The sequence below is a fragment of the Cherax quadricarinatus genome, chromosome 6 (assembly GCF_038502225.1).
Source record: "Cherax quadricarinatus isolate ZL_2023a chromosome 6, ASM3850222v1, whole genome shotgun sequence".
NCBI lineage: Eukaryota > Metazoa > Arthropoda > Malacostraca > Decapoda > Parastacidae > Cherax > Cherax quadricarinatus.
The window spans coordinates 42,444,044-42,458,397 of record NC_091297.1 but is presented as its reverse complement, the minus strand read 5'-3'; the positions used below and the strand labels follow the sequence as shown (position 1 = coordinate 42,458,397).

The window sequence follows — 14,354 nt, the reverse complement described above, 5'->3', positions numbered from 1 at the left end:
TACAGTTCCTCCTTGACCAGAAAGGCGATAGGAATATGAAAATTAGCTGTATTTACATAACAGTAACGAGGATTTAGGATAGAGTGACGGTAAAAGAGGAGCAGGATGCAGCCAGAGCCAGGAAGCAGCTTAAGGAAAGACAGAATGAACCGGCACCTGGAGAAGTTTCTGATTCTGACGATAATTGAGATGATGTCAGAGATAGCCCTTCTGTCGATACTGATGCTGACTATGTCTTCAGTGGTCTGACTGCCAGCAACTCACAGCAGAACAGAACAAGACTCCCCCCACACTGGCAGCCACATGTGACCGATGCTTGATCAGTGATTATGCTGGAGCTGCTATTTCTACCCCCACCTTAATGGGCTATGCCACTTATTATCACCAAGGACGACAAAAGTCAAGTTACTGGACTACAGAAGTTACGAGATGCCAAATACAAATACCGAATAGAGAGGGAAGATAATGAGCTAGCAAGCTTGGAAAATATCACATCACTGTATTTTGATGGTAAGAAGACCTCCACTCGTGTAATGACAAAGAATGAGAAGATCAAGAATTGGAGTCCAAAGATAGTGGTGAAAGATCATTATGTCATCTTGGTGGAGCCCAGCACTGAATATCTCACTCATATGACTCCCTAGTCAGGCCATGAAAAGGAGATTGCCAAGACTATCTGTACATTTCTGGTGAAGCAGAAACTAACTCGGAAGCCTGTTGTTTGTGTTAGTTGTGACGGAACCAACATAAATGTCGGAGCTGACAATGGAGCCATTCATCATCTTAAAATGTTGCTTGGTCATCCAGTCCATTGTTTCATCTGTCAACTTCATGGAAATGAGCTGCCGTTCCGGGCTGTTTTCTACCACTATGATGGTAAGCCAAGTGGTCCTGAGCATTAGAGAGGTGTCATTGGCAAGCAAACCAAGGATCCTCTGTCTGAGCTGCCAGTTGCTGCTTTCCAACCAGTCAGTTTCACTGATTTCCCTGTTCTGAATGACAAGGTGGCAAAGGAATGATCACAGGTGTTATTGATGATGACTTGAACCAGGTTTAACGTGTGTCAGTGTGGAATACTTTATGGAGTAGGATCCTTGGGCTGTATGTGGCAGCATCAAGACCCAGTCAGGAGCTGAAAAGAGTCGTCATTATGACTTTAAAGTTCATTGCTCCAACGTGGTTCCACATCAAGCTGCAGCTTTATGTCACATATGGTCCAAAGAACGTCTTCCAGTCACTGTAATTTATGAGACATCTGAACAGTGAAGAAAAGAAGATAGTATAGAAGACTGTCCAAAGAAATTCCTACTTTGCTCACACAGATCAGCTGCTTCTTTGTATGTGCGCAGACGAAAACGTGACTGTGAGAGACAAAGCTGTCTCAATAACAAGAAAAATTAGAGAAGAGAATCAGTAGACAGAAGAACGTAATGAGAACTCTGATGAGGATGGAGAAGATTCTGCTGATTCTGTTGACGAGAACTTGTTAATCTACACTGATGATGAGGATGACAGTGAAGATGAAGAGAATGACAATTTGGCTCCTATTGTCAACTCAAGAAAAGTTGTGATTCCCAAAGTGACAAGCAAAGAACTATCATGCCATGATTGACTGGAAGACTGAACTCAAAACTGAGCCTCCTTTCATTGCTTCTCAAACAGATCAACAGGCTCTGAAAATTAATGAGACTCCACTGGAGGTGCCCAAGTGGCCAAACAACACTCAGGTTGTTGAGAGAGGGATAAAATTGATGACTGAAGCTTACATTAAAGTGACTAGACAGAAGGCAAGAGATGGATATATCAGGCAGAGAATATTTTCCAGGAAAGTGATGCCCAAGTTCCGCACCAAGAAAGACTTCACTTTAACTTGTAATAGTTTAATTAAAATTAAATAGTTGATGATTGATATAACTCATGTACATTTGATTATACAATCTTCACAATCAAAAATAATATAAAGAATGTGCACTTGATGATTATCCTGACAACTAATAAATTATAACTACATGTAATTGCTCTCAGTAGTGTATAATATGGAGAAAAGTCGATCGCGATGCTGTAGGGTAAATGGTCTGAAATGTTGCACAGAAGTTTGTTGTGACCATACAAATAATGCCTGAAAAGTGCAGCTTACATCTCCAAAATTTGTATTTTTTCAATACTCTCTAATGCAACAGCTGTTTCGACCCCACACCTGGTCAAGCACGTCAAGATATCAGAGAAAGTGCAAAGGTCTGCAAAAAAGATTAGTCTCGGAGCTTAAGGGAATGTCCTACGAAGAAGGGTTAAGGGAAATAGGCCTGACGATACTGGAGGACAGGAGGGTTAAGGGAGACATGATAACGATATATAAAATATTGCAGGAATTAACAAGCTGGACAGAGACAGGATGTTCGAGAGATGGGACACAGAAACAAGGGGTTACAATAGGAAGTTGAAGACTTAGATGAGTCAAAGGGGTGTTACCTGGAGTTTACCTGGAAGAAGTATTTCTTCATTCACAGAGTTGTCAGGAAGTGGAATAGTCTGGAAAGTGACGTAGTGAAGGCAGGAACGATACATAGTTTTAAGACGAGGTATGATAAAGCTCATGGAGCAGGGAGAGTACCTAGTAGTGACCAGTGAGAGACGGGGCCAGGAGCTATAACTCGACCCCTGCAAACAAAAAATGGGTGAGTACACACACACAATATATATATATATATATATATATATATATATATATATATATATATATATATATATATATATATATATATATATATATATATATTTATACTGGACTAATACCTTGGAGTCCAGCTTGCGCTAGACATCTTGTTTCCAGATATGAGGACCACTGGTCCTCATATCTGGAAACAAGATGTCTCTCTTGGAAGAACTGTGTTGGCATCAGTACTGATGGCGCTCCATCAATGGTTGGCTCCATAGGAGGATTGATTTCTCTTTTAAAACAAGAAAATGCTGATGTCTCAATACACTACTTCCCTCACAGAAAGGTACTGATTTCAAAATCTCTTGGAAATGAAATGAAAAACGTTTTGATAATGCTACAAAAATGGTTAACATTATTAAACAAAGACCAGTTCACTCCAGAATTATTAAAAAGATGTATGAAAATCCTGGACAAAAAGCACATAAACTTCTTGCTACATACAGAAATCTGGTGGTTGAGTAGAGAAAGAGTTCTAAATTTGGTGTTTGAGCTGAAAGATGAACTGTAGGAATACTTTCAAGAAAACAATAAGCAAGATTTTGCCAAGTGCTTTGAAGATGAAAAATGGTTGTAGAGGCTAGCCTACTTAGCAGACATTTTTCATCACATGAATCAGCTGAACAAACCACTGCAAGGCCCTGCAAAAAATGCGTTGACTTCAAGTGACAAGATTCTTGGATTTATAAGAAGATTAAGTCTTTGGAAAAAAAATCATGTTGCAAAAGGAGATCTTGAGATGTTTCACCTACTGCAAATTTCAAGTCTTATTGAAACCCACCTGGAAGAACTGTGGATGAATAATGAACATTATTTTCCCTCCCTTTCAACACACGTTTCTGATTGGGTGAGGGATCCAGACTCTGAAGCTTCTGCTCACCCTGAGAACTAGACTTTCAGAGAAAAGGAAGAACTTTGTGAGCTGCAGTCTGATCGTGCACTTGACATGATATTTACTGACCTATCCTTGGACAAGTTCTGAATTTCTGTGAAGGAAGAGTATCCTGCCATTCATAGGAAAGCAATAAATATATTTCTGTAGTTTTCAACCTCTTACATGTGTGAGGAAGCTTTTTCTTATCTAACAAATCAAGAGTAAAGACAGAAATCGCCTCCTTTCAGTTGAAGATAAAACTTGTGTATGATTTTCTAAAGTTCAACCTCCAATTAAGTATTTATGTGCTAAAAGACACTCACAGGTGTCACATTAGACAAGCAAATCTCGTTATTTAAATTGGCTTCAAAAAAATTAAAAAAAACATTTCTTTGACCCATATATTTGTTCATTCGACATTTATCCTTGATTTATCTTATGCCTTTCCAACAATGTCAATAAATGATTAAGTCACTGTAGTAGTTATCATCTGTTTTTGTTCTGTTTGTGTCTTATATTTGATATTGGCTATTTATGTTTATTTTTTTTTGTTTACACATTCGATTAATTTTTTGTGTGTGAATGAGAAGTTTGATTTCAGTTTTTTTTTTTTTTTTTTTTTTTTTTGGCATTGTCAATAAACTTGAGAAAAACGTAAGTTATTTTTGCTTAAAACAGTTATCAGAAAAAATATTTTCCTTATCAACTTTAAGTTTATAAAAGAGAAAGAAGGATATTAATAATGATATATAATACTTTTTATGTAGGGGTTCCCTGAGACATGAAATTTTTTCCAAGGGCTCCGCCAGGGTTAAAAGGTTGAGAAACATTGCTATAGAAGGTAGAGTTTCAGGATGTTATCCTCTAGAAGGTAGAGTTTCCAGATGTTATCCTCTAGAAAGGTAGAGTTTCGACATGTTATACTCTAGAAGGCTGAGTTTAAGGATGATATCCAGCAGGGAAGGAGGGTAGCGTTCTGATCTGTCATCCTTCAGGAGGCAATATTTAAGACATTCTCCTGAAAGAGGTGTAACGTGTTTAGTTTTTCTCCTGCAGAAGAACATGATGTGGAACACACTGACGGTGCAGTACAACCCGCTGATCGAGGAGGTGTGGGACGAGCACTTCAAGGTGACTTGCGAGTATGGCTACGACTTCTGGAAGACAGTCACCTTTCCCTTCCTCGATGTCGAGTGAGTTGGTCCCACGGACGAAGAAGTAGTACTCAACATTGTTACAGAGAGAGAGAGAGAGAGAGAGAGAGAGAGAGAGAGAGAGAGAGAGAGAGAGAGAGAGAGAGAGAGAGAGAGAGAGAGAGAGAGAGAGAGAGAGAGAGAGAGAGAGAGAGTTTTACATAACATGACAAAAAGGCGAATTTTAGATTTTTGTCTGGCTGGACAGCACCACTCATCTTGAGAGTGAACATAGCTCAGTATAAAACCACTACATTACAAGATACAACAGCGTACCGCCGACAGCATTAAAAAAAAAGGTACAGGTTGCAGAGTTAGTGTCTGTTGTGACCAATGTTTCGCTCACTGTAGAGCTTTACCAAGTCAGTTATACACAGAGCGAAACGTGGTCACAATAAAAGTTTGCTCCACACGTCTATCTTCTTCAGTACAAAGACTTCAACAACCCACGTAGTTGACACGTCACTGAGACGAGATATTCCAGGAAGAGAGATTTAGTGTAATACATATTATTTGTATTCGCTACTGCTTAGTAAGAAGCTGATTTTTATTACTAATATTAATATTATTATTATTGTTGTTGTTGTTGTTGTTGCTGCTGCTGCAAACTGCAAAAATCTGTACGAGTCATGTAGGGCCTAGGGAATGAGAGGCAATCATGACTGATCCGATTAATGCAAGTGTTGCTCCCATTCCTCTCGTATCAAGAGCCCTTAATGAACCAGCAGCATCAAGGCACCCCTTACCCCCACTTTTTCTTGTATAGTAATTAGATTCGATTATATATATATGCAAAAAGGTAAACCCGCGTTGGTCATCTACTGGAAGCCTCAAGGGGTAAGGGAGAGAAAGAAACTTGCGGAGGGTGTGAGCCAGGCAGTGGAGTGAGAGTAGAAGATAGAAAGAATACAAGTTGCTGACCAAGCTTTGTTGGGGACCACATTTCAATCTGCCAAGGTTTTGATGTAGATATTGATAAAGATCGTGATACAGATCATAACAAATCGAAACGTCGTCCTAGTGAAAGCTTGTTCTTCCACCATGTTCGACACTTACACCGCATGGATCCAGTGTAATGACGTGTGTGGGTTAGGTTGCAGAGTGTAGTCATTCGTGTATGTGTTTGGTTGCAGAGTGTAGTAACACATGTATGTGTTTGATTGCAGAGTGTAGTAACACATGTATGTGTTTGGTTGCAGAGTGTAGTAACACATGTATGTGTTTGATTGCAGAGTGTAGTAACACATGTATGTGTTTGGTTGCAGAGTGTAGTAACACATATATGTGTTTGGTTACCTGGAGGTTACCTGGAGGTTATTCCGGGGATCAACGCCCCCGCGGCCCGGTCCATGACCAGGCCTCCCGATGGATCAGGGCCTGATCAACTAGGCTGTTACTGCTGGCCGCACGCAGTCCGACGTACGAGCCACAGCCCGGCTGATCCGGCACTGACTTTAGGTATCTGTCCAGCTCTCTCTTGAAGGCAGCCAGGGGTTTATTGGCAATTCCCCTAATGCTTGATGGGAGGCTGTTGAACAGTTTTGGGCCCCGGACACTTATGGTGTTTTCTCTTAGTGTACCAATGGCGCCCCTACTTTTTATTGGGGGCATTTTGCATCGCCTGCCCAGTCTTTTACTTTCGTAGGGAGTGATTTCTGTGTGCAGATTTGGGACCATTCCTTCCAAGATTTTCCAAGTGTAGATTATGATATATCTCTCCCTCCTGCGTTCCAACGAGTACAAGTCAAGTGCTTCCAAGCGTTCCCAGTAGTTAAGGTGCTTGACAGAACTTATACGTGCAGTAAAGGATCTCTGTACACTCTCTAGATCTGCGATTTCACCTGCTTTGTATGGAGATGTTAATGTACAGCAGTATTCCAGCCTAGAGAGAACAAGTGATTTGAAAAGGATCATCATGGGCTTGGCATCTCTCGTTTTGCAGAGTGTAGTAACACATGTATGTGTTTGGTTGCAGAGTGTAGTAACTCGTGTGTGTGTTTGGTTGCAGAGTGTAGTAACTCGTGTGTGTGTTTGGTTGCAGAGTGTAGTAACTCGTGTGTGTGTTTGGTTGCAGAGTGTAGTAACTCGTGTGTGTGTTTGGTTGCAGAGTGAAGTAACTCGTGTGTGCGTTTGGTTGCAGAGTGTAGTAACTCGTGTGTGTGTTTGGTTGCAGAGTGTAGTAACTCGTGTGTGTGTTTGGTTGCAGAGTGTAGTAACTCGTGTGTGTGTTTGGTTGCAGAGTGTAGTAACTCGTGTGTGTGTTTGGTTGCAGAGTGAAGTAACTCGTGTGTGCGTTTGGTTCCAGAGTGTAGTAACTCGTGTGTGTGTTTGGTTGCAGAGTGTAGTAACTCGTGTGTGTGTTTGGTTGCAGAGTGTAGTAACTCGTGTGTGTGTTTGGTTGCAGAGTGTAGTAACTCGTGTGTGTGTTTGGTTGCAGAGTGTAGTAACTCGTGTGTGTGTTTGGTTGCAGAGTGTAGTAACTCGTGTGTGTGTTTGGTTGCAGAGTGTAGTATCTCGTGTGTGTGTTTGGTTGCAGAGTGTAGTAACTCGTGTGTGTGTTTGGTTGCAGAGTTCAGACGGGCAATCCCGTAGTTTTCACCCTGACGCCTCCAGAGTGCCACATGGAAATCCGCTACGGTATTGGCACCACGGGAAAGAGAGTAACAGGTCCGGTGCGTGTGGGCGACCCCCTCACTCTGGTCATCTACATGCGCTCAGAGTTCGGTACGTACACTGCTGTGTTGATACTTTATCAGAAGCATCAAATCCGTGTCGGTCATTCGGCACCATCCTCGGTGCCAATTGCTTTGTTTTGTATTCTTTATACACAATTTCATTTGTCTAAACGAATTTAACAGACGAGTTCTCTCACCGTGGCCTTCTCTCCTACCAGAGGGCTTCGACATCGTGGTGAGTGACTGCTATGCTCACAACGGCGGCAATAAGCGCATTGCTCTCATCGACCACTACGGGTAAGTCCTTATCAGTATTATATTTTTATCGAAACAAGCACGGATATACCCACAGTGTGGGACTCCCTTATTCCTTATGATCCTTTCGATCTTCCGAAATCCCAGACATGAGTGTAGTGTCATGGCCCGGCTGTAGTATCGGGTCATAGGTAAATACGTACAGTTACATTAAAGTTTGAACCCAGTTGTATATAATTCCTCTCTCCCTATGCTAAAGTGTGTGCTTCTCTGCGCCAGGTGCCCGCTGGACGAGTCGCTCATCAGTCACTTCGAAGGTACGCGGACTTCAGAAGGTCTGTACGAGACACAAGTGTACGCTTTCATGAAGACTTTTCGCTTCACCGGCTCCCCAGCTCTCTACATCGAATGTGACGTCAGGATGTGCCACGGAGATTGCCCGGTCAGTTCTATGTTGCAGGACAATGGGAGGAACAGGGAAGAGACATAAATAAGCGGGTGAAAAATACAAGATGGAGTAGATTGGGAGACCCCTGAGACAGCGAGGGATGGCAAGAATGTATAGGGAAGGGAGGAAAGATGTGCGGGGAATAAGTTAAGGAGGGGAGAGAAACGGGATGAAAGACTAGGACTAGCCTGGAAGTAGGGAAATAGGAATGAAGAAGAAAAGGCCACAAACTGCGAGAATACCAGGTAGATTTTAACAAAAACTAAAATATGTAAAAGTAAAAAGCGTCACTACGAAATGCACTGGAGTCACATAAGACTAAGCTCAGCTACCTCCACCATGGTAGGGTGAGAAAAACCCGCCTACACGAGCCAGTAAGTCTTCTGCAGTGCTCTTCATGTTAATGTGGCATTACCATCACTATTCTCACCATCATCTTGACCATTTTTAATATAATTGGGTACACTGGGATTTGTTTGGTCTTCTTTTTATATACATAAGATTAGAACAATAAAACAAAAAGGAAATATCGTTCACAGTGGTGGGTCCATGACAGCAAATATTGATTCTCTTCCTTGAATCAAATTTAATTGCCTCTCATTCCCCAGACGCCATCACAAGTACCACAAAATCATAAACCATTTTCCTCTGCCCTTGTACAGACGCAGCCGTGTCACTGGCGGAGTGCCAAGAAGCAGAAGCGCTCGGTGCAGGAAGATGATAAAAAGATCAGCCCAGCCAACGTCTCCGAGTCCCTTAGTCTCTTTCAGTCTATCCAGGTGGTACGAGATGACCAACTTCTCCGTCCAGCACTCAGTGAGTTTGTTTTACTTATAGTTTTCCCTTATCACACCGCTAAGCCAATAATAGCTGCTTAATCACTGAAAAGTTTATCATCCGACAAACTTCAGTGCAAAGAGATTTTCCTGTTTCCTGACGAACACAACTGAGTTTAACTGGAATACGGTCGACAAAACAAAATGAGTGACGTTACCTATAACAACAGAACAAGGACCTTTCCAAACGCTTGTAAGAAGCTATGCCCTTGATAACATTTGCAAGAACGACTGCATCCCGTAACACACCCCCAGCTTAGTAACACTTGTGATGTGATGAATGGTTTGAAAAACCGACAAGTTGAAGATTGAGACACTTATGCAGCATATGGGAATCTTTATTCAGGAAACGTTTCGCCACACAGTGGCTTCATCAGTCCAATACAAAGAGGAAGGCGTAAGGAGAGGAGGAGAATGAGGTAATCAGTCCCTCAGCCTGGAGTCGATGTGTTCAGTCCATCAATCTTGTAGACATCAATCTTGCAGACACTGCAGCATCATGGGATCTTGTTACAAAGAATTCTTCAACACTTGTTCAACCTTTGGACAAAGACCTACTTCGACTATGACCCCGCCTCCGCCTGCTTCACCTCACCTCTCTACAATATATAAGCCACGTCTACGGCCCTATGCTGTATATTCTACAAGATTGATGGACTGAACACATCGACTCCAGGCTGAGGGACTGATTACCTCATACTCCTCCTCTCCTTACGCCTTCCTCTTTGTATTGGACTGATGAAGCCACTGTGTGGCGAAACGTTTCCTGAATAAAGATTCCCATATGCTGCATAAGTGTCTCAATCTTCAACACTTGTGATACTTTGGGAAGGGTAGTCCACAGCAGTTTCCATAGTGCATTACACTTTTTATTAGTCATCCAGTTGCATAGGTTTGGAAAGTCTGGAGAATCAAAGTTACATTGAACACAGACACGTAATCCTTGGTAAACATCATCATTCACGTGTTTAAATAACATTGACCGAGACGGGAAAAATGCTGTTCGATTCAACCTGAGTAAAAACTCAGTGAGCATAAAAGGCCCTAAAATCTGGAATTCTATGCTTGAAGATAACAAAGGTTCCCTATCTGCTAACCGCTTCAAAGCTATTGTTAAATAGCACCTCCTTACCTTATTGTGATTCTTGACAGCAATTTACTATGACAAATCCTCTTTTCATCCGGTCCCGTCCCTGGTCTTCTCTTCCTTCATCCGGTCCCGTCCCTGGTCTTCTCTTCCTTCATCCGGTCCCGTCCCTGGTCTTCTCTTCCTTCACTTCCCATATATTGAAAGAGAAACTGCACTCCCTTCAGGCACAACAATTGTACTGATAATGTTACATAGTTTTACCTTTGTACTTCTTATATTTTTATCTGCAGAAATAATTCTAACAATATATATAATACATCACTATATTTTGTAATATAATTTATGTAATTAGTACCACTGTTAAAATTAGTCAGTTATATTTTCATAATATTTTATGAATTAACTTGTAATATATCTATTTTTAAGTCCCCACTAATACCTGGTATTAAACCCTTAAAGAGAAAAATAACTAAAAAATTGAACTACGTGCATTTGAAGTACAACATAGTCTAAGTTTTGCTGGAGATGCTACGCAATCTATGATCTTTCAGCTCACACACTGAGGTCCGTTGTTCGATCCCCGATACGGGTGGAAACATTAGGACGTGTTTCCTTAAGACACTTGCTGTTCCTTTTCACCTAATAGTAAAATAGGCACCTGGCTGTTAGTCGACTGGTGTGGGTCGCATCCTGGGGATAAAATTGACCTAATTTGCCCGAAATGCTCTGCATAACAAGCGGCTTTCCATATAGTAGTATGTTACTGATGTCACCTAGGACTGTGTACCTTCTACATGTACTTGTAAAAATAAAGATTATTATTATTACTATTATTCGATATGCTGAATGTTGAAAACAGAGTAAAGCAAACAAAGTTAAGTCATGTTCAAAACTTTCTCACAAGCATTGTCCAGAATATCTTGCTGCCAAGTTTGTCAAGGTTAGCAACCAAAACCAGTATGGTACTAGGGAGAGTGAACATAATTTTGTAGCACTTACAGTCCGTGGTCAGGCCTCAAACACCTTTTATTATCCATCAGTAAAGGAGTGAACGGATTATCTGAACGTGTCAAAGCCAGTCCTAGCATGAACCAGCTCAGAAAGAGAGCTAAAAGGTTCCGAGTGAATGAATCTACAGAAATGGAGGAGAGTGATTTCATGTATAATTAACATTGTTAATTATATATAAATAACATTGATTATGTTGTAAGCTGCTCCTGTTTATTTAGTGTTATTGTAAATAACTCAGTTCACTTAATTTTTATTGTACCTCTTCCTCCTGTAATGATTTTCACGCAGATGAGTTGCTTAGTTGTTTTTAAGGTTATAATAATCATGTTACAGGGAGCCCAGTGGAACTTTATGGGATTGTCTTAGGTAATTTACACGTTACTATGTTCGATAATTGTCAGCACCTAAACCTGTATAATTGTACCTCGGGAAAACGGAAGCCATATTCTTTGGCACGAAACATAAACTTAAAAGGTGTAATGGGGGACCATCACTTCAGTTTCCTCAGTGAAATATCTGTGAATTCCATTTGACACAAGTATGTCAGGAAAATTGATAGGGAACAGTGTACTAAAGAAAGTGAATGGCAGACTAAAATTCCTCCACAGACAAGCACATGGTACAGACAAGTTCATGGTACTCTGCCTATAATAAAAAAAAATGAAAGATAGACTACAGAATCACCCAGAACAAAATGGTAAGATTAATCTAGGACGTGGTTCTAAGAGAACATGTAGGCCAGGATGAATTACAACAACTGGATATGCTGAATGTTGAAGACAGAGTAAAACAGCTGAAGTTAAATCACGTTTATAAAACTGCTCACAAACAGTGTCCAGAATATCTTCATGACAATTTTGTCAAGGTTAGGAACCAAAGCAATTACAGTACTAGGAGGAGAGAGCACAACTTTGTAGTACCCACAGTCAGTGGCCAGGCTTCAAACACCTTTTATTTCACAGCAATAAAGGAATGGAACAGACTGCCTGTACATGTCAAAGCCAGTCATAGCATGAACCAGTTCAAGAAGAGAACTGTGGAATTTTTTTATATAATTTTCTAAATGTAGAACATATAAATGAATAATATAATAATTGTATATTAAAATGCGATGTTATTTGGATCCTTCGAGAAATTTCGAGTGAGAGACGGGTGTCTGTCCCCGCGGAGTAACGCCGGGGACAGACACCATACTGAATTTAATGTGTGAACACTGGACTGAATTGTGCAATGTAATCAGGCGTTCTCGAGGGTCAGTTGGTGTATGTCGGCCTCAATCTATGATTAAGAAATTGCTGACACGTTCTTGCTGAAGAACTGGGATAAATAGTGTGGAAAGCCTTTACAATTCGGTAACCAGGATGAAAAAATAGAGGACTTCAATGAACCCTTCCCAACAACACACCTTAGCTAAGTGATGCTTACCCTTAATGTACAGTAGTTTTTGCATTGGCCATCGTAAATCCTAGCTGTACAGGAAGCGTTAGGGTGTGTTTCCATAAAATAATTACGATCCAGTAATTAAAAGGTAAGTGTTAATAAGAATTTCCTTTCTAATACCACTAATAATTGATGTATAATAATTATATTCTGTGTACCTAGCAAGCATAATCATATACAGTCCACACAAATTTAATTTACCAGAGTAGCTGGTTTTAGTATTGTAATTATTAATTTAATGTCAGATTTAGCTTTTTGTGAGAGTGGTGAAGAAGTGGACATCGAGGGAGTTACAGTTCAATGACCTGCTGTGACTTACGTCCAACTTACCTAACCCAAATTGCTTGCAGGTAATAATTTAGGCAATGCCCTGTAAGCCTCCTGCAGGGAACATTCTCTGCCTAGTCAGAGGCTTGGGTGGACGTCCTGTCAGAGCTCTTCCAACCTTTTCAGGTGGTTTGCCCATGAGTATAATGGCCGTGGGATTGAGGAAACATGTAAACACAGTCGGAATTGAACTGCTGAAGGGAACTGTAACTACTGATGTGACAAATGTACTGCTATCCACCATCATCAGAGAGACATACGGAATAGCAGACGAGGATCTCTACGGTGTAGCGATGAATGGGACTAAATGATTGTTTGTCAAGTTGGTATCTGCTCAAGTGTACGATGAGATGGTTGATAAATTTCAAGACGTCGTGATGGAGGTGAATGTAGATGCCAAAGTGTGCCTGGTGTCCAAATGATACACTTTGGTGAAACTATGTAATGTTTCCTTTGAAGCAACCAAAGATGACTTATGGCAAGTGTTCAGTCATTTTGGTAAGATACATGTGGCACGACCGGGAACATGGATGACTGGCATTTATGCTGGTTTGTCTAAGGGGATGTACTCTCTCAAAATATCTCTGAAGTACCCTGTGCCATCCTATGTAATCCTGCCAGATTTCGGAATGCAGCTAATAGTATCCTATGCAGGACATCGACGGACCTGTAGGATTTGCAAAGGGTATGGACTCATGACTATAGTGTCTTCGTAGTACGGAACGCCAGAGCGTGATCAGGATGGACCTCATAGGGGCAGACAGAGCGTCACGGCCATGGGGCATGGCCCACTGTCCTGAAGGCAGTGCTGCCAAAGACACTGAGAAGGAGGGTAATGGTGTGGCGGATGCGGCTGACCTTGAGAAGGAAACAACAGAAGAATGCATTACAGTGTCGAAATCTACGGTTCAGGCACGGACGGAGACCGAGGAAGCAGAGCTGGAAGTGTTTGAAAATATGTTAAGGGGAAATATGTCCTTCCCCATTGGACGGGATGTCAGTGACACCTGAGGAGAGGAATGAGTGTCCGGCATGTGTGAAGGCTTCTGTGAGGACAGTGGAACCATCCCTTGCTCTCGTGACGGATGCTGAGCCAGAGGGGATGCTCAGTGTGGTGGAGGTGGGAGTGGATGTGCATCGGGTGGCTTCAAGTGAACGATGTGTGGTGGAGGACACAGACGCTCAGAAATGCACAGAGACAGCATTGGATTCCGATGATGTGTCAACACCAGCCCAGAGGACTGGTAAGAAGTTGTGAGTAGACTTAGCGGGTGGCTCTGGGGTTGTAAGGCCTAAATCGCACACTACCAAAGGAACCAGGAAACCAGAGATTGTGGTGCCTGGTAAAGGTGGCAATACGGGTGTTGCTGAAGGTGTAAAAGGTCGAGTCAGTCAATGCCACAAACCACCTCTCACCTAGGCCTCCAATGTATGGCCATAAACTTTAATGGACTAGGTGTGGTTTATTGGTAGGTATAAGGTGGATGTA

The 14,354-nt window shown here is 41.5% G+C and overlaps 1 protein-coding gene across 1 annotated transcript in view; it reads left to right on the top strand.

The window, feature by feature from the left end:
* Positions 1 to 14,354, top strand: part of LOC128694441 (uncharacterized) — a 90,858-nt gene that overhangs the window by 40,233 nt on the left and 36,271 nt on the right. The window contains exons 7-11 of the mRNA XM_070105385.1: positions 4,647 to 4,783; positions 7,353 to 7,507; positions 7,677 to 7,755; positions 7,993 to 8,155; positions 8,824 to 8,977. Of these exons, the coding sequence (XP_069961486.1) occupies positions 4,647 to 4,783; positions 7,353 to 7,507; positions 7,677 to 7,755; positions 7,993 to 8,155; positions 8,824 to 8,977 (688 nt within the window). The remainder of the gene's footprint in view (positions 1 to 4,646; positions 4,784 to 7,352; positions 7,508 to 7,676; positions 7,756 to 7,992; positions 8,156 to 8,823; positions 8,978 to 14,354) is intronic.